At 27.3% G+C, this 20,254-nt stretch overlaps 3 protein-coding genes across 4 annotated transcripts in view; 2 read left to right on the forward strand and 1 right to left on the reverse strand.

The window, feature by feature from the left end:
- Positions 1-409: 409 nt before the first annotated feature.
- On the forward strand, positions 410-14,704 carry LOC149056882 (uncharacterized). The gene is made up of 2 exons (XM_089225076.1): positions 410-542; positions 13,868-14,704. The coding sequence occupies exon 2, from the start codon at positions 13,868-13,870 to the stop codon at positions 14,411-14,413; it is 546 nt and encodes a 181-aa protein (XP_089081202.1). The 5' UTR covers positions 410-542; the 3' UTR covers positions 14,414-14,704.
- Positions 3,974-20,254, reverse strand: part of LOC149056883 (uncharacterized) — a 145,542-nt gene continuing 129,261 nt past the window's right edge. For both annotated transcript variants that reach the window (XM_089225077.1, XM_089225078.1), the window contains exons 2-3: positions 12,903-13,300; positions 3,974-6,215 (exon numbers count right to left, since the gene is read on the reverse strand). In XM_089225077.1, the coding sequence (XP_089081203.1) occupies positions 5,756-6,211 (456 nt within the window). In that variant the 5' untranslated portion in view covers positions 6,212-6,215; positions 12,903-13,300 and the 3' untranslated portion in view covers positions 3,974-5,755. The remainder of the gene's footprint in view (positions 6,216-12,902; positions 13,301-20,254) is intronic.
- Positions 7,994-16,367, forward strand: LOC149056884 (uncharacterized). Its single transcript, XM_089223218.1, has 5 exons — positions 7,994-7,997; positions 8,936-8,980; positions 15,776-15,893; positions 15,955-16,044; positions 16,199-16,367. Exons 1-5 carry the CDS (start codon positions 7,994-7,996, stop codon positions 16,290-16,292), a joined length of 351 nt encoding a protein of 116 aa, XP_089079344.1. The 3' UTR covers positions 16,293-16,367.

A 20,254-nucleotide genomic window follows, 5' to 3' on the forward strand; every position in this document is an offset into this window, starting at 1 on the left:
ATCTGTGGCAGCATCCAATTTAATATATTCAGCTCGGATAAATGAATATTTCATTTACCAACATCCAAAGCGGCGAAGATGGTGCGTTTAGCGTTAGTAACCGCACAAGAACAGAAGTTTCACTGAAGAATCAATATTTTTGTAAGTTTTTTAATATTATTTTATTGCGAATGGTCTAATGTCTAATACAGTATAAATTATATATTATCGAAACGGACGAACGTCGTGAATACTGAAGCGCGCATGGCGCAATAATAATAAAATACACAAAGCAACTAAACAGCAGCTCGGCAGTTGTTGAGTTCTTTTTTACTCATTATGTGTAGGTACGCTGCCGCCCACTCTTAGAATATTAATAATAATTTAATTAAATAGTATTGTAAACAGTACACCCCAATGCCACGTAAAACTCGAAAATTATTATTTATATTTCACACGTACATTTCATTCTAAACAAAAAGTTTTCTGATTACTTCCCCCCTCAATAAAAAAAAAAAAAATTAAATAACTAAATAAATATGCTTAAAGTAGGTAAATAAACCGTAAGTATACTCATGACATATTGTAGATTTTACTATTTATGAACTTGTGAACTAGATTTATTATCAACGACTGACGTATCAATAAAAAAAATTGGTGGAAAATGTCTCTACATATTTACAATAGTGATTTTCGTATTGATAAATTCATTATTGAACATTCGTGTTTTAATAATATTTTAAATTCAATATTTATAACATTTTTTATATTATTATATTAGTCTTAAAAAAGTATCCAAAACAAATCATAAGATGCAGCGAAAGCACTGTTAAATAAAAAGTAAAAATTACTTTATGTACCTATAGACACTAACAATAGACAAATATTTTTATAAGACAGCTTATTGAATTAAATTTACAAGGTTTTTTTGCGGGTAACATATTATTAATATCCATCAGAAATATTAAATTTAAAATTCCAAATATTCATGAATAGCTTAAAATAATATATAATTTACCAACCCAATAAAATTTATCTATTTTTTTTTTTTTATTGATCTTAAAATTATTAATAATTTCTGCTTTGACATCTGTGGGCATTAGCAATTTGTGTTGCTTTGTAAAAATGTATGGTTCTTACTTCGTTATCTGGATTTGGACCAAGACTTGTTCCGACGTTCTTCTCTTAGTTTTTTTTATATATTTTACATTCTACGAAGATGTGGTTGATTTTGCTTGGCATATTGGTGGGTCACCTCTCGCCATAATTAATTTATTATAAGTAATAAATATTAATTATTAATTTCATATACATTATACGGAGAAAATGTTTGACTTAGAATTTTACAAAGTATAGCTGACGCCTGGCATGGTCGGTACGGAAATTTAACATCTACACCGTAGGTATAACTTTAAAAGGCAGTAATCACATTTATTTTAATCAAAATTGTTATTTAATAGTTCAGAAAAAAATATATTTTAGTAAAATTACGCATCATGTGCTTCTAACATTTTAACATCATCATAATCGATAATCAAATAAATAAATTTAAAAAAATAATTTAAATAATAACTAGGTACTTTATAAGTATACTTATATTGTTAGACAAAATGTTAATTTAAAGTTATATTATATTATTTCGGTATGGTTATCACATAATGCGATTCACATTTCATTATTTCAACGAACAAATAGTATACACGGACATCTTTGATATAAAAGTTGTATAATAATATATATCTGTGGATTTATCTAATTGATTTAATATACATATAATATAATCTATGGCGATTCTCAAGGTCGTTGCGGAAGACACAGTAGATTACATAAACATCCTGATTTCCGCATATTTTTTTTTCATATATTACATTATTTTAGATTCTGAGCGGAGCGAAGAATGTATTGATTTTACCATGATGTGTGTTTTTATTTTTTTTTTGTGTCTGTCATCACGTTTTGGGGCAGTAAAAGTGCTTTGATTTTTGACTTCAGTACCTCGTTCGATCAGAAAGTGAATCTAGTTGGTACTTTGGGGGGGGAGGGGGGGGGGTTAAAAAGTGAAAAATTCTTAATACTTTTCTAAATAATCGAGAAAAACAAACTAAAAATTAAGGGAAAAACGGGAAATTTTACGCACACTCATTTTTCGACAAAATCGATTTTGGTTTTTGATGTAATTTTAAAACAAATCACCATAGATACATGGAATTTTCACCGAATCTTTATATAAGTATATTCTATCCACCATGCAATTTTCAAAAATTTTCGACTTAAGTTGAACTATTCAGGCATTTGAAATTTTCGATCATTATTAGTTTTTTTAAAATTAATATTGATAAAAATTTATTTGTTAGGCAGAAAAGCTTGAAAATTTAATACAAGGCTCTTAACATATTGTTACAATAGCAGTTGAAAAATAAAAGAAATTCATTGTCAAAATGAACATAATCATATCTTTTTTATAAGCATTCAAAGATTGAATTTTGACAAAATACGTAAAAATCACGAAAATTCAAAAATTATTTTAAGATAGAAATTCATAAAACATTTTCCTTTTATATCTAAGATTTGAAAATTTAATACAAGATTCCTTACAAGTTTTTAAATCTTTATCACAAATAAAAAGTCCACCGGAATTTCAAATTAAATTTTTATGAGCATGTTCGATCCTATCGCGATAGATATTCGTCGCAATAATAATCGACGATTTAAAATAAGATAGTATTATTATTTATTATGATATCTGTATGTGGAGGTACCTACCGCCTAGAGCTCTGCATGGTCCACAATTTCAGGGACCAGACCGGACCGATGGAGAATATTTAAGACCGAGACTGGACCGAACCAATATGTATGGCTATGCAACTGGACCAGACTTAACCAAAATATTTATAATTTTTTAAAAAAGACCAAACCGGACCAATAAAAAAAAAAATTTTTCGATAGAAGACCGGAGACTAGACTACAAACAGTTTTTTTATTTAAGACCAATCTAGACCAGACCAATCTATAAAGGTATTAGGCAGGACTGGACCGGACCGGACCGGACTTAATTATTAAAGGCACAAAATTAAATTAAAACTGAAAAAAAATGTATGACTTAGACAACTACAGACTACAGTATAATAATTAGAACATTTAGAACATAACTACTTACTGTTACTTCCCAATGTTATACCTTATACCACTTACCCACCTATTTTAAATATATTTTAAGCATAACTTGTTTCTCTTGTTAATATTGTAATATAGATTAACATATTGTTATATGCACATTATAATTAATGTGTTAAGTTATTATAATAACTAAATAATAATTAAGTTGTCATGCCAACCAAGTAGATCCTGTCTATACTCTACAGTAATAGATGTAGTCAACTGGCAATAGACTCCAATGTCTTCTAAAAAAACAATTAATATGTATGTTGTCAATATTCCTGACAAAAAAAAATTAATTATACAGTTATTTTTTTTTTTTTTTTGGAGTACTGATACTGATTTATTTTTATTCAATAGCAGAAAATATGACCAGAACATTTTAATACGTACTACTTAGTAATAATAAAAATCCATTTTTTTTTTTTTTTAATTAATAGTACCTATAAGTACTCATTGTTTTAAATTTAACTTAGTACAAATTCATTGATATTAAAACCTAATGATTCGTTACTTAGTGAAATATCGTTAGTCCTGCAATCATAAACCATATGCCACTAAAAAAAGCTTATTTACACATCCTTTTTTAGTATCATAGATATTACTATATAAATTTAACTTAATAAATAATAACTGAAATTGTGAATACAAAATAAATAACTTGTATTATTCAAATATAATAACATAATATATCAAACTAAACATCTTAAAAATAAAAATGTAATAGTATTAGGTATATCAATTTACTATTAACAGCATATATTGTTTAAATTTAGATCTGAAAACTTTAGAAACATAATATATTTTAATTAATTTAGTATGATGTACTAATACATACTATGTGTATTGTATTTACAGAACCTAAACCTACTATAAAACATGTTTGAAATTTGAATTTTATAAATAAATTAGAAACTTTATTTTTTTAAATTGTTGAAATGGTTGTTTAAAAATAAAATTGCATCCACAGTTGAGCCACTAAGGCAACTCCTTCGCTCTTCAACAACTCTTCCAGCAGTACTAAATTATCGTTCGCTACTGGCGCTACTTGCTGGAATACCAAATATTTGCTTAGCCAACATGGATAGGTATGGAAAATTAAACATTTGATTTTTCCAAAATGTTAATACATTATCTTCTTTCACATCAAACTCAAAGTATTTTTGTTTGTACTCTTCCAGTTCTTTTTTAAACCTGGGGACATTTTCGAAATGTTCGGAATCATTTTCTGCATCTTCCCATTCTGAGAACGGTGTACTTCCTGAAAGGTTTTTAGGAATATCTCTTTCTTGTGGTAGTATAATACTTAGTTCACTATTTTCTTCTAATTCAATCTGCGATAGTTTCAACTCAATATTTTGATGGATGCGAGCTTTATCATTTTCACTAAACATTTTTAATGATTTAAATTTTGGTGACAAAAATACAGCAATTTCATGTTCATCAGACAATTGGAATTTAGATTCCATGAGTTTTAATCCTTGTTTACCTAATATATGTAAAATAGAATTATAGTAGTAGGTTCTTCATCACTGTTACACATATTGATCTGAAAATCAGCATACTTTTTTAAATGCTTTTTTAGTAATTGTTGGTATAAAATTGCTTTGTGGATAGTTGGACATTTGTCACCTTCAAGATCATTGGAGGCTTTCTTGAAAGGATCCAAAAACTGAATAATTTTTTCAAGTAAATCAGTATTAATATTTTTTATCCGACCAAAGTGTTCTCCATGTATATTAGTATAATTTCTGGAAGTGCTTTATGAACTGACTGAAACATTAAAAGTCGAGTGTTCCACCTTGTCTCCACCTCTTGCACAAGTCCTTTGCCAAGCTCACAATTCCTTCCAGAGCTTTTCATATACTTAACGAAGTTTTTACATTCAACCATTAATGTTAAAATGAGTTCTAATGGTTTAATCCCAAATTCTTCTTCTTGCTCTAAAAATTTTATGTCAAACAAATTTCTCAAAACTGTGTTTAGTAAGTGAGCACAACAATTCAATCTATTGTAGTTTCTAAGTGCGCTTAACATATTTGAACCTTGGTCGGTTACAAATGTGACACAGGACATCAAATCACCATTAAACTCGGTTGCTGACTCAGATATTTGAAAAAAAAAATTACACATAAACCGTTTTATATTTTCACCAGTTTTTGCTTCATAACTGGGAAATTGGCCAGTCATAAGTAGGCGATTATTAAGTTCCCAATATTACTGTCAATATAATGTAATGTTATTGACATGTAACTGTTTTTTCTATAGTTGTCTGTCCACATGTCACAAGTTGATGCACACAACTTTTTTTTTATACTAGCACATATATACTTAAAAAGCTCATTTCTTATTTCCTTAGCAGTTTTTTGTATATGTCTAGATATAGTAGTTGGATGAGGCAAAATATCAGTTATGTCAATTCTTCCCAACGTTGCTACCTGTGTCCAATAGAAATTGACCAAAACACTTAAAACCTTCACCATTAATAGCAGACATTGGTCTAATATCCAAACAACAAAATTTAACACATTTTTCAATTGTTTCATTTTTTAAATAGGTTGGTATTATTATTTTTTTTCTTGTTTGTAACTTCAGTATACATGTCGATTGTTTTTTGTGATTATAATTCACTGGCACATTTGTGTCTGTTCAGTGTAGCCGTACTTGTGGTTTTGCTATATAGTTCTTTGCAATTGATGCATGCAACAAAATCAGTCAATTCTTCATCAAGAGAATCCAGGTTTTCTAAATTTTGTTTAACGAACATGACTGTTTGAAATTTTTCCCAAGTTGAACTTTTTCCCCCGTGGGGTACCAACACATACTCCCCAGTATCATTTAACAATTTCCGTTTGATTAAAATTTTTGAATTTGAAATATTTATGTTTGTTGACAATGGAGTAGTATCAATTATTAAAGATGAAGAACTTGAAGCAAAAGAAAAATTAGATGAATCATCAATTGTGTCATTTGGTGTTGGAGTACTGTTCCTTAAATTTTGATTATTAGATGAACTGGTTGAAGTACTTAGAAAACTTGAATCCAAAAATTCACGTATTTCTTGGGAGTTATTCATAGTTCTAAAATAATTTTAAAAAAACATTAATGCTAGTAAGTTATCATAAATATTGTGAAAATCATAATTAACAAAATATACAAAACTATTTTACAATTAGAAAATGATTTATACATTTTTTTTTCACCTAAGAATTTAAATTATAGCTTTGAAAAATATCAAGAGCATTTAAGTGATGAAAATGCATACATTTACACCTAGCAAATGAGGACCCCTTTGTAGGTATATTGTAATATAGGAGTTATGGAGTTATGTAATTTCAACCTAGTTAATGCCAATCTTAATAAAATACATTATTAATAATAATATGGTACTTTTATTCCAAATTAAATATTAATAGTATAAAATTATAATATTAGTTTTAACTACCTCTGGAATTATATAAAGTATTAATAATAATGTAGATTGTAGTAAAACAAACCATTATTCAAGTATATAAAAGTATTTAAATAGGTTTGAGTATTATATTATCAATGCTATTCTGAGGTTTTGCAAGGCCCTGTATGAAAATAGGCACACTAAAATACAAATTTTATAACTTCATAGGGTTTATTTATACAATAATCTATTAGTTAATTTTGCTTCTAAATAAATACAAATAATACAATAAGGGGCTTGGTTATCTATCCTAGTCAGTAGTTTCCTTTGAATTATACAAGTAATTCAGTATACAAAATTAACTGCTAAGTTATTTGGGTTAAAAACAAAGTAGTTTTATTTTAACATAATGGCAATAGATTAATACAGATTGCGTTGAGATGAAATTATGATTCTACATTAATTAATAATAATACATAAATACCTATTATTATACCATTAATTTTATACATGTATTGACATTTGGCAAAAACTAATTTAAACAACTATAGTACAAATGGCTAATAGTAAAATAAAAAACTTTAATTACATTAATATCATCAAATATGTTGACAAACTCTCGTTTTTCGTACCTAAACTAATATACAATGATCTTATATCATTGAATTCAGATTTAACACTATTCATTACAGTGACCCACTTGTAATCTACTGTACAGCAGAGTGACATCCACTTACCCGCGTTTTTTAAACTATGTATTACTGACAAGTTATAACATAACATTAATAAAAATTCTTTTTAATATTTATTACAATCATATATTGTATATAATAAATAAATACAAACATTAAATGATTATAAACATTTAGAATATGTAATCTAAACACTTTAAAAATGAGAGAATCATAAGTTTTTACTTCATAGGCGAATCTACGGAGTGTGCCGGGTGTGCACAGGTATACCATAATATATATAAAAAAAAAAATTAAATTAAATAACAATAATTAATAATATCAAGCAATTAAACATTTATTAAATATTAGTTTTTTGAAAGATTGGACATAGGTTAGTAAACAAGTGCACACTCAAATGTTAAACTCTGGGTTCACCTATGTTTTACTTTGTTTTGAAATTAATGAAATAAATGATAAAATTGAGAACATTAAAAAAAAGTTAGAATATTGATAAATAGTGAGTAGCAAGTAGCGAGTAAAGACAACCGTATTAATGATATTAATAATTAAAGTAAACTTAAGACTAATGAATTAAAGAAGAAATAATATTGGAAATTTTTGATCTACGAAAACCGCTCGTTAGGTATTTTATGCTAGTTTAAAAAATATTAATTTTAAAATATACAAACGAGAAAAATGTTACTATACAATATGTCATTAAAAAAATTAACACAAAGCAATGTCAGAGAGTACTGAATTTAGTAAAAATTAGCTCTTAATGCACTGTTAAATGGGTAAATAAAATAAAATAAAATATATAATATATATTTTTATTTTATTTTATTAAAAATCAAGCAAGTAAAAAAACAAAATATAACTACTGTTATTATAATTGAATTAAAAAGTAAAAAGTAAAAATATTTAAATTTTAATTATTATTATAAATTCAACAAGTTATAATAGATAATATTAAGATAGTAATAATTGCAGAAAACATTATTATGTTATATTGTGGGTATAAAGTATAAACAATAAACAGTTAATGAGTTAATAATCAACAACGACATATCAACCTAAAATCAGTGATTGAAATGACTTTGCCAAGTTTTTTGTATGAATATTCCAGATATATTATTAATCTTAGAATGTTAGATCACGTTAAGATATTTATTGTATTTATTATTGATAAAGGACTTCTTATAATATTTTTCGCTTAAAAACCCTTACGCTAAAAACACATTTAAGTATCAAAAACGTGTTTTATTATGATATTGATATTGACTTAAAACTAATATTTTGCGATATGAAAAAGAAAACCCAATGGTTTCTAGAACAATTTTTAAAACATTTGACTTAACTTTTGGCCTTTCACTTCTCAGCCATCGATAGAATATTTACATATTATATTTTTAGTACTTAGTTCACGATGACTTGATCACTTATTTAAATACTTAGTATTGAAAAAAATAAAATGTGCCCACCAGAGCCCAACTTAGGAATTTTGGGGCCCGGGTCAAATTTTCTAATGGGGCCTCAAAATTAATTATTATCTAAATTCTAAATTATCAACTTAAATTATAAATGCAGTCTTTATTTTATATAGATTTGTTATATTCAATTTATTTTATAAGATTATAAATCAATTATACCATAATAAGGCTATAAGTAATTATTTAATGGCAATTAATATAAATAAAACGATGAAATAAAAAATATAAATATAAAAATAAAGAAGTGTTGGTACAGTTTTTAATTCAAACAAATGTTTACTTATATACACCATGTACATTGTGTACAAAGTCAAAGTGGCAATGCAGTTTTCAACATAGTCAATGTAAATCAATGTAAATAATAAAAATATAAAAATAAAAAATAAATAATAATTAAAGAAATTATTTGTTAGATTATTTAAGACAACGGTTTTTTTCTAGATTTTAGTTCACTAAATTTTTGAATTAGATCTGAAAAATCAAGTGTATTAGTTATATCCCTTTCAGCGGATAGACGAACGAGTGAATTTAATTTTTCTTGGTGAAGGGACGTTCTTCTGGCATTTTCAATTAGCTCTAATTTTGAATTTGTTCTTTCTGCTTCACAATTCGAAACTGGCAAAGTTAAATAAAGTCGTAGAGAAATATACACATTTGGAAAGACTTCTTTTAAATTATTTTCATGTACATATAAGTAAATATTTTGAGGAGAAATTATTGGTAAATTTAACTGCATTACATAACTAGAAAAGTGCACAATCTCTTGTCTTATATTTATTGTATCAATATCATCTTTAAATGTGCTAATGAATATGTCGGCAGAAGTCTCTGATAATAATAATTGTGAACCGAATTTTGTAATAAACCCAAAAATACTACAAAGATTATCATATGCGTTTAATCTTTTATCAAGTTCAGTAACTAAACAATCAATAATAACATAAAAAGTATCAACCTCCAACTTTCTTATTTCGCATAAGTTTGAATTTCCTTCTATTGTACCATCCGATAATTTTTTTTTTCTAACAATTTTTTCTCCACAGGGCAAAATATTAGTTGATAATTCTTTTGCTTTATTTTCAAAATATACAAACTTCTCTCTTAATGAACTGACATAAGTTTTTAATCCTTTTAATAAATTTACAGCTGTAAATAAATCTATTCCCGGTTTTTGAAGGTATTTACTAACACTGTTAAATTGCGATAAAATTTCACTCCACATAACTGCCATAAAAGCTGTTTTAAACTTTATCATTTTATTTTTTATTGATTTAGCAGCATGACGATTTTCTTGTTTTTCGTTAACATTTTCAAAAATATCCGTTAACGTACATATAATTTGGTCATAATGTAAGATAATAGCTTTACACGACTCCGCGTGACACTCCCATCTAGTATTGCTTAAAGTTTTCAAAACAATTATTTTATTTTTTTCTTCCGATTGTAAACCAGTCAAAAGCAAATTCCATCTTTGTGTTGAGGCCACAAAAAATGCATACATTTTTTGAACAACACCAAAAAAATTTATTGCTTCTAAACAGCATTTCACTGTATGTGTCCCTACTAAATTTAGGGAATGAGCAAAACAAGGTGCAAATAAAGCAACACTGCATTTTTTTTTTATTTGAGCCTGTAAACCCTCATATATACCAGTCATATTATTAGCATTGTCGTATGATTGACCTCTACAATGTTGCAAATTAATATTATTATTTTCCAAAAAATGTATTACTTCTTCGGCCATCGAAATGCCTGTATGACTTAATATATGTATGTATGTTAAAAATCGCTCAACAACTAACCCTTTATAACAGTATCTAACAACAACAGCAAATTGATCTTTATGTGCTCTATCTGGTATCTGGAGTAGAATCTAATATTAGACCAAAATATTTAGTTTCTTGTAACTGCTTAATTATTTCTAATAAAACTTCATTTCCCATTAGGTCAATTATTTCGTTACAAATTCGCATCGAAATATAAGATACATTCCCTGATCCTTTATTAGCGCGTTCATTCATGTGTTGTTTTAAAAAGGGATCAAATTCGGAAATGACTTCGAGAATTCCGAGAAAATTTCCATTACTCGAAGAACCCAACCGCGAGTCATTACCCTCAAATGCTAACCCACGAACAGCCAAAAATTTAACAACAGATACTACACGGCGCAACACTTCAACCCAATACTTTTTTTCACTCAATATTTGTTCCGCCATAGTTTTGTCTATACGATTTTTAGTGTTTACACGATCTAACCAAGTTAACATTGATTTACGGTGAATTGCACTATTTTCGTGTTCTTTAACTTTTTCGTGAGATTTTTTCCAGTTGTTAAAACCAGGATTAATAAAACTTGAATTATTTGACTTATTAAATAGTTTACAAACAAAACAATAAACGTTGCCAGTGTGTTCAGAAAACATGATCCATTTACGTAAGTGTATTTCACCATTGGGCAATTTTAATTCGAATAATGATATATTTAATGAGCGATTAAAATTTTTAAATTTTTTTTCGGATGATTGAAATTTTTTTGGATCCATATTCTGAAAAAATTCTGGTCCTTTTAAGCAGCATAATTCTATAAAAGTGTTGTTTAACACTAATGGCCACATTCCCGGATCTTGATATAATTCAATATCAAGTTCAATAGTATGAACATTCGAATTAAAATTAATTGCAATCACTGCATTTTCTGCTGTAGAACCATTGTCAATATTATTTTCAGAAAAATTAAAAGTATCAGATTTTGAGTTTTCTATTGTAGAACAACTGTTAATATTATTTTCAGAAAAATTTACACTATCAGATTTTGATGTCACTATTGTATTAGGCATTACACTATTACTATCATTATTCATATTTTCAACATGAATATAACTATTATTTAGAACCAAATCATTTTTATTATTTTTATTAGTTTCTACTCTGTTTGCACTGTTGATAGTTTCAAAAAAACTAGTTAATTTAGCAGTGGCGTAGTGAGGAACTTGGTGGCCCTAGGGCCATAAGAGACAGAGGCCCCCTTTAACACAGAAATTTAACTATAATACAAGTATAAATTATTCAATAATGATTCATGAGCTAATAATAATTATAAAATATATTTTTATTTTATTATTTATTACATATTAAATGAAAATATATATTTAAATAATTAGTATCAAGTAAATATAAAATGCAAATATAAATAATAACTTAATATAATATGTATGTAGTAGACAACCCGACAGGCGACAACGAACGTGTCGTACAAATCATAATAGATTAAACAAACAGATAATAGAACTGCGGACTGCGAAGCCTACATGATGGTGGCTGGTTTAGAAACAATATTCTTAGAATAGCTTATCTATATAACTAACCGTCCGTTTGAAAAACCAGTGACGTTTATTATTGGATTTCGATAGTAATATACAAGATGTCAAGATAATGAACGTTACCGCCGCGCTGTACATATTTTTTCGTTACATATTTTAGATCAAATTTTTTTCTACGTAAATATAATTTTTAAAAAAAATATTCAGTATTTTTTTTTTATGTAATAATAAAGGTCCTGTGGCCCCCGACTTCGGCACACCTAGGGGGCCCCGGGGCCTAGGCCCCGGCGGCCCCGGTCTAAATACGCCCCTGTAATTTAGGTAACTTGCTTACTGCGTCTTCGGCCTCCTTCTTTAATTTTCGTTTTGCATAACCACTGAGATAAATTCTTTTTTTATCAGACATTTTTAAATTTCAATAGTTTTTGGCACACACTAGTAACGAACAAATCTCACGAACTCGACTAAAAACTAATTTAATATTTTAATATCACGACAGTCGACGGAATACTAGTGTACCGATTGTACTAATAATGCGAAACTGACCATCAAAATGAACCTATGTTAAGATAAATTGTAATCATAACGATATAAAGTGCTTTTGACCAACTTTATCTTAAAACTTAATAGTTTATTTTATCGATTAGAGAATAATAATAAATTCCATTACGATACGTGACTAACGAAACTACGTAACCACTAACCAGTAATATCATACAAGATACAATTATTTCAAAATGCCACTTTAATAATTAAATATCAACAGGGGCCCGGGGCCCCAAATAATATCGGGGCCCGGGGCTGCAGCCCCCCTAGCCCCCCTCTAAGTTGGGCTTTGGTGCCCACCTATCAAAGTATCAACATTTAAAATATAAATATTTGTATTTACCTGTGTGCTGTAACCTGTATATTTTCAACAAAACCTCATCAGCATTCAGCAACTCACAGGCTCACACGGCAGGTAGTAGGTACGTCGCACGTAGACACGTAGGTAATAATTACTTTTCCTTGCAGTCTTGCACTCGCCACTCGAGACTGTATATTATAAATCAATAACAATTAACAAAGTTATTGACATTTTGATTTTAATTTAAATTTAAATGAAAATACCTACTTACATCTGCCGAACAAGATAGAGGACCGAAAACGGCGAAAACTTACAAGTTTATTGTCACTTGACAGACTAAACCACTAAACAATAAACAATCGTGTTCGATATAACATAGGTACCGACTTATATTAATTTCGGTCGCCGTCGGGGCGTCGGTCGTCGACGACACAACGGTTCTGGAAATACCGATAATTTAACTATTTAAGAATTATATTAATATATTTTACTATTTTAGTTATTAGATATTGCATTTGTATTACGTAATCGTATACTCGTATTGCATATAGAACTAATAGTGAATAATATTGGATACAAGTCTGGGATTTCCCTACTTCGTATATTTTAATTTATATATTAAATTCTAATTAACTAATTTAAAAATATACAAATTCATTTTTTTTTCTGACAACATTGATTAGATAAAACCAGACCAGACTGGACCAGACCGTGATTCTAAAACTTATACAGAAAAAGACCGATTTAATATTTTTAAATTTTGGACCGATCCGAACCAGACCAATGTGTTAATTACTTAGCCTAACTAAAAAAAAACCATGAACATTGAAAATCAGACCGCAATGGACTGGACTTCAATGGCGTTTAATGTAAAAGACTGATTTAGACCGGACCGCGGTCCAGTCCGGTTCAGTCCAGACCGGTCCGAGCAGGACCATGCAGAGCTCTACTGTACACTGTACAGTCTGCGGTATCCAATTGTCCCCTGTTTATATTATTTTTTACAGATGCCGTCTACAAAAGAAGAATGGCTAAACGTGGAAAAAGGATTCCGTGGAAACTTTCCACATGCCATTGGAGCCATGGACGGAAAGCACATTGTAATTCAATGCCTTGTTCATACAGGATCGGATTATTTCAATCATAAAAGATCATTCAGCATTGTACTTTTAGCTGTAGTAGACAGTAATTATCAGTTTATTTTCACTGACATCGGGAGCCAAGGAAGTGTTAGTGATAGAGGCGTATTACGGAATAGTGTATTATGGCAAAGAATTTCGGAAAATACTTTGAATATACCAACACCGTGCCCTTTGCTTGGGTCAGGCGAGCCCTTGCCTTATGTTTTTTTATGTGACGGTGCTTTTGTGCTAAGTACGCACATCATGAAGCCTTATCCGGGAAATCATGAATTTGGATCTGATAAACGATTATTTAATGAAAAATTATCTAGTTCACGTGTGTTAGTTGAAAACACTTTTGGGATATTGGCATCAACATTTCGAGTATTTAGAAAACCTATTGGCTTAACCCCAGAAAAAGTGTCACTGTGATATTACTACACAAATTTATCAAAAAAAGTAATTCTATTCATATTTATGCACCACCAGGGACATTCGATACGTATGATGACAACGGTACTTTGATTCAAGAGGGATCATGGTGACAGGACGTACAGGATTCTTGCGCAATTAGGTCTTTAGAAGTAGTACCTCGTCGACCAACAACAAATGCTATTAAGAGGCCGTCACAGTAGGAAAAAATCGACCGTAAAAACATACTTTTTTATTTCCAATAGTACTCAGGCCTCATTGATCGTAGAAACATGATTTTAGTATCAAAATAATCACGAGAAGTTGTACTTAAAAATCTTGGAACAGATTTTTGATTTATGTTTTCTAACCAATTTTATTTGCATTTGAAGTTTGTAACAAATTTTAATTTTTTTAAAAAATTATATAAAATCAGCAAATTGAGGTATCGAAAATCTGTTCCAAGATTTTTAAGTACAACTTCTCGTGATTATTTTGATACTAAATTTATGTTTCTACGATCAACGAGGCCTGAGTACTACAGTGGAAGCATTTTGAACAGTACTTCTGCCACCACCCCGCGTTCATAAGCAGCGGTACCGCTCCATAGGTCAAAACTGGTTATCTATCTCAGCCGCGCGCTGGTTATAAATAGCCAAATTGTCAATATGAAAATAATAATTTTGTCATTGAATAATATTATTTTACATTTCCAATATTTTCGTATTCCTATTACTATCGTATTTTACGCAAAATGGAACCAAATCTTAAAACTGTAACTAATCAGCAAGAAAACGTCCGATTCAAACAATTTTTTTTTCAAACTGTAGTAAACTTTTCGATAAAATTGGAAATTTTTATTTCAGATGAATTTTTTTACATTTAAATCAGTTTAACTGTATATTATGTAAAAAACTTTAAATCATACGCTGTGAAAAAAATTATCAACGATGGATAAATAAATATGTAATATTTCATAATACTAAGTACACAAATTATTGTTTTTGTATATTAATTAACATTTAATCAGCATAATATACGCCAATTTTATTATTGTCTGTCAAACAAAATTTGCTGAAACATTAAACGATTTATATAATATTACTAATTTACGAATATATTTTTCAAGATTACGTATTACATTGTTTATTAATTTATATTGTATTTGTAAGGTGCAAGTACTGTAGTAATTATATTCTAACAATTATTTAACTATTTAATTATTAATGATAAAACATTAAATATTGAAATAAATTGATTCAAATATTGACATCCTGCATGTCTAACTGTTCACGCCAGTAATTATTGGTAGTAGTAAACTAGTAACTAATACATTTTCGCTAGATTTTTATAACGGTTTATATATTTTTTAATTATTTATTCACGTGAAAATGGATCAACTCAACAAAAAAACTCGTCGCTGCGCATCAAAAAAATTATCAGTTAAAAAATGGCTGAGTTCTCGAGTGAAGAATATTCTAGGAATTCGTGATAAGACTAAGAGATACCTATATATTATTATTATTAATTTAATACAATTCACTAAAATTATGTTAACAAAGTCCCAATCCAGAAATCGCAGAACCTATTGTAGAATCATGTTACTTAGGTGCTGACAATCAACCACCATGTTCATCAAAGGAAATAATTAGGTAAAGTTTTAGGTGTAATAATTTTTAGGTTGTTATTCAAATGTATAATACCATAACTATAATATTAATTAAAAATAAATTATAATTAAACTTAATCTATGTACTAGTATGATTTTTAATTATATAATACAATTTTATTGTAATTAATTTTAAGTCACAATCCAGAGGCCATAGAATCTGTTATGGCACCTTTTTTCTTGGGAGCTGTTAATCAAACACCATGCTCATCGAGGGAAACAATTAGGTGAAGTTTAATAATTTATAGCCATTTTATTGTATGAAATCTACTATAAATTTTTATTTTTATATATAAAACATACATCATATACATTTTTTTAGATTCTGAACGAAGTGATACAGATTTTACAATGATGTGTGTTTTTTTTTGTGTGTGTGTACAGCATAACTAGTCAAAATAATGCTTCGATTTCAAACTTTGGGGGTGGTTTCCGATGTAAAATTGAAGATCCTTCGTGCATTATAGAGGTCAAAAGTAAACATTTTCCAACAGTATTCAAAAAAATCGAGAAAAACAAAAAAAAAAAATGACAGAAAAACGGGAATTTTTACGTAAAACCTGTTTTCGAACAAATCGATTTTTTTATATGGTTGTTATTCAAAAACTAATCACTGTAAATACTTGAAATTTTCACCAAATGTTAATGTTAGTGATATCTATATAAAGTTTAATTAAGTAGAATTTTTTTTTGAAGTGTCAGTAAAAAAATATTGGACGACCAAAAAAACATGAAAATTTAATACACGGTTCCTTATGAGTTGTTATTATTGTAGCTAAAAAAAATTAAAAATCGTAAGTCAAAATTTTTTTTAATAAGCGTTTACAGTTCAAAATTTTACGAAATCTGTCGAAAACGCGAAAATTTGCAAGTAATTTTGAAGTTGAAAAATCATAAAATTTTTTGCGTTTACAACTAAAGATTGAAAATACAACACTAAGTTTTTTATAAGTTTTACTTCAAGTAGCTATAGAGAAAACTCGAAGCATCATTATAGGAAAAATTTTAAGTGCGTTTGAATTTTAAATTTTTACGAAATAGCGTAACGATAACGATTTATCCTCAAACGATTTTAAATATTTGTAATTATTCAAAAAGTATAAGTCGTAGATACATGAAAATTTTATCGGTTATTTAGATTGGCGTTTTCATTACATGATTTAAATTTCAAAATATTTTGACTTTTTTTGAGATATTTATAGATGACTGAAATTTTCAATTTGTCTGAACATTTTTTTTTGAAGTGTCGATATGAATTTTCAAGTATCTACGACTTATAATTTTTGAAATATAACAACTAATATTTAAATTCGTTTGACTCGTTTGAGGATAAATCGTTATCATTACGCGATTTCATAAAAATTTAAAATTCAAACGCTCAAAACATTTTTCCTATAATGACGCTTCAAATTTTCTCTATAGCTATTTGAAGCAAAACTTATGGAAAACTTGGTGTTAAATTTTATAACCTTAGATAGAAATACAAACAATATTATGAATTTTGAACTACAAAATAATTTGCAAATATTCATGGTTTTGACGAATTTCTGTCAATATTTGAAATTCAAATGCTAATAAAAATTTAATTTGAATTTCCGGTTGACATTTTTTTTGAGATAAAGATTGACAAATTTGTAAGGAATCTTGTATTAAATTTTCAAATCTTAGATTTAAATGGAAATTTTTTTATGAATTTCTAGGATAAAATAATGTACGAATTTTCGTGATTTTTATGTATTTAGTCAAAATTTGAACTGTAAATGCTTATTAAAAAAATGTGTGACTATATTATATTTCTTTTATTTTTCAAATAATATTGTATAAATATTTTAGGAGCCTTGTATAAAATTTTCAAATCTTAGGCATAAAAAGAAAAACTTTTATGAATTTCGATCTAAGATAATTTGAACATTGCCGTAATTTTTATGTATTTAGTCAAAATTTGAACTTCAAATGCTAATAAAAAAAATCATGCCCATGTATTTTTGTAATTTTTTAATCACTGTATCAATAACTTATGAGGAACTTTGTATTAAATTTTCAAGTATTTTGATAGGGCCAAAAAAATTTTATCAACACTTCAAAAAAATTTTTTCAGAAAAATTGAAAATTTCAGTTGTCTATAAATACCTAAAAAAAAGTCAAAATATTTAAAAAATTAAATCATGTAAAGAAAATGCTAATCTAAATAACTGGTAAAATTTTCATGTATCTACGACTTATACTTTTTGAATAATAACAAATGTTTAAAATCGTTTGAGGATATATTGTATCGTTACACTATTTCGAAAACATTTAAAATTCAACGCACTTAAAATTTTTCCTATAACGACGCTTCGAGTTTTCTCTATAGCTATTTGAAGGAAAACTTATGGAAAACTTAGTGTTATATTTTTAATCCTTAGTTATAAACAGAAAACATTTTATGATTTTTCAACTTTTAAATTACTTGCAAATTTTCGCGTTTTCGACATATTTCGTAAAAATTTGAACTATAAACGCTTATTAAAAATAATTGTTACTAACGATTTTTAATTTTTTTTAGCTACAATAAGAAAAACTTATAAGGAACCTTGTATTAAATTTTCAAGTTATTTTGGTCGTCCAACATTTTAAATAAAAATTCTCAAAAAAATCGAAAATTTCAGAGGTCTATAAATAACTCAAAAAAATTCGAAATTTTTTGAAAATTAAATTGTATATATATAACACTAACATAAACATTTGGTGAAAATTTCAAGTATTTACAGTGATTAGTTTTTGAATGACAACCATATAAAAAAGTCGATTTGCTCGAAAACGGGTTTTGCGTAAAAATTCCCGTTTTTCTGTCATTTTTTTGTTGTTTTTCTCGATTTTTTTTAAAACTGTTGGAAAATGTTTACTTTTGACCTCTATAATGCACCAAGGATATTCACTTTTACATCATAAACCACCCCCAAAGTTTGAAATCGAAGCATTATTTCGACTAGTTATGCTGTACACACACAATAAAAAAAAACACACATCATTGTAAAATCAATACATTCATCACTTCGTTCAGAAACTAAAAATAAAAAATATTTTTAATGTTATATTTTTTATGTACATATTATTATAATATTTTGTATGTAAAAAGGGCATAATTACCTACGTGCATAACAATAAAATAAAATATAACTTTTTGTAAATATATTTTACATGTTTATTTGCCGCGCTAATTAAAAATCATCTGTAACGATTTATGGTCACAAATAAAATTTATTAGTCACCGATGTTTTTTTATTATTGCGGAAAATATATGCGTAAAATATTTAAGTACATTATGTTATATTATATATTTTATTTTATTATTATGTACGTTTAGGTAATTATGCACTTTGTGTATAGATAATATGTACATTGTACAATATGTACAATATGTACATATCACATATTTATAAGCTTATTTATACGTTAGTTATCCATTGTATATGAATCTAAATTCTCAATAGTAAAAATTTGTCTCTAATCCAAATTTGTTTATGTATCTCTATTGTATCTTTTAATTGTTACATTAATAATTTAATCACTTAAATAATATTGAACACCTCTCACCACAGCTATATTATATACTGTATATCGTTATATTTTATGTTTTCACATTATAATTATTGTAATTGGGTTCGTCTGTTTAATAAATTATTAAATATATATTAATGTTATGTTTCAATTAATTATTATACATAAATTAAATGTGTTCTTTACATTTGTAAGTACCTACATTATTTATATTTATATAGATCATATGAATATGATAAGTTTGTAATGTTTGTATACAGATTGTTTTTTTACTGCAAATTGCTATTGTATTAAATAATATAAAAAATTAAAGTATTATTCTATTTATTTCATATAATATGTTTTGTATAACACTCAACTTCCTATATTAAGTTTAAAAATAAAATAAGTAAACAGGTATGTATTTTATACTAACAAAAATATTTAAAACGTTATACTAATTGGAGATGAAAATATCGTACGATAAGTACTTCAGGTCACTAATAAGTAATAAGTAATATCGTAAAAAACGTGACACAGTTACTAAAAAAACCTATTTAATCGTAATGAAATTATTGTTACTACATGTTATTACATGTATTTTAAAAAGTAATTGGGTTAGAAATACAAATCAAGTTTTGGAGTATTATTATTTGTATGCTTTATTTATTGAT

This window comes from Diuraphis noxia, unplaced genomic scaffold (assembly GCF_037042655.1).
Source record: "Diuraphis noxia isolate RWA-SAM2 unplaced genomic scaffold, SU_Dnox_SAM2 contig0003, whole genome shotgun sequence".
Lineage (NCBI taxonomy): Eukaryota > Metazoa > Arthropoda > Insecta > Hemiptera > Aphididae > Diuraphis > Diuraphis noxia.

Coding starts and splice junctions, on each gene's coding strand:
- LOC149056884 (XM_089223218.1), top strand. Junction 8,981..15,775: donor AACAAATGTTTACTTATATA/CACCATGTACAT, acceptor AATTATTTATTC/ACGTGAAAATGGATCAACTC. Junction 15,894..15,954: donor GGAATTCGTGATAAGACTAA/GAGATACCTATA, acceptor ATGTTAACAAAG/TCCCAATCCAGAAATCGCAG.
- LOC149056882 (XM_089225076.1), top strand. CDS start 13,868: ATGCCGTCTACAAAAGAAGAATGGCTAAACGTGGAAAAAGGATTCCGT.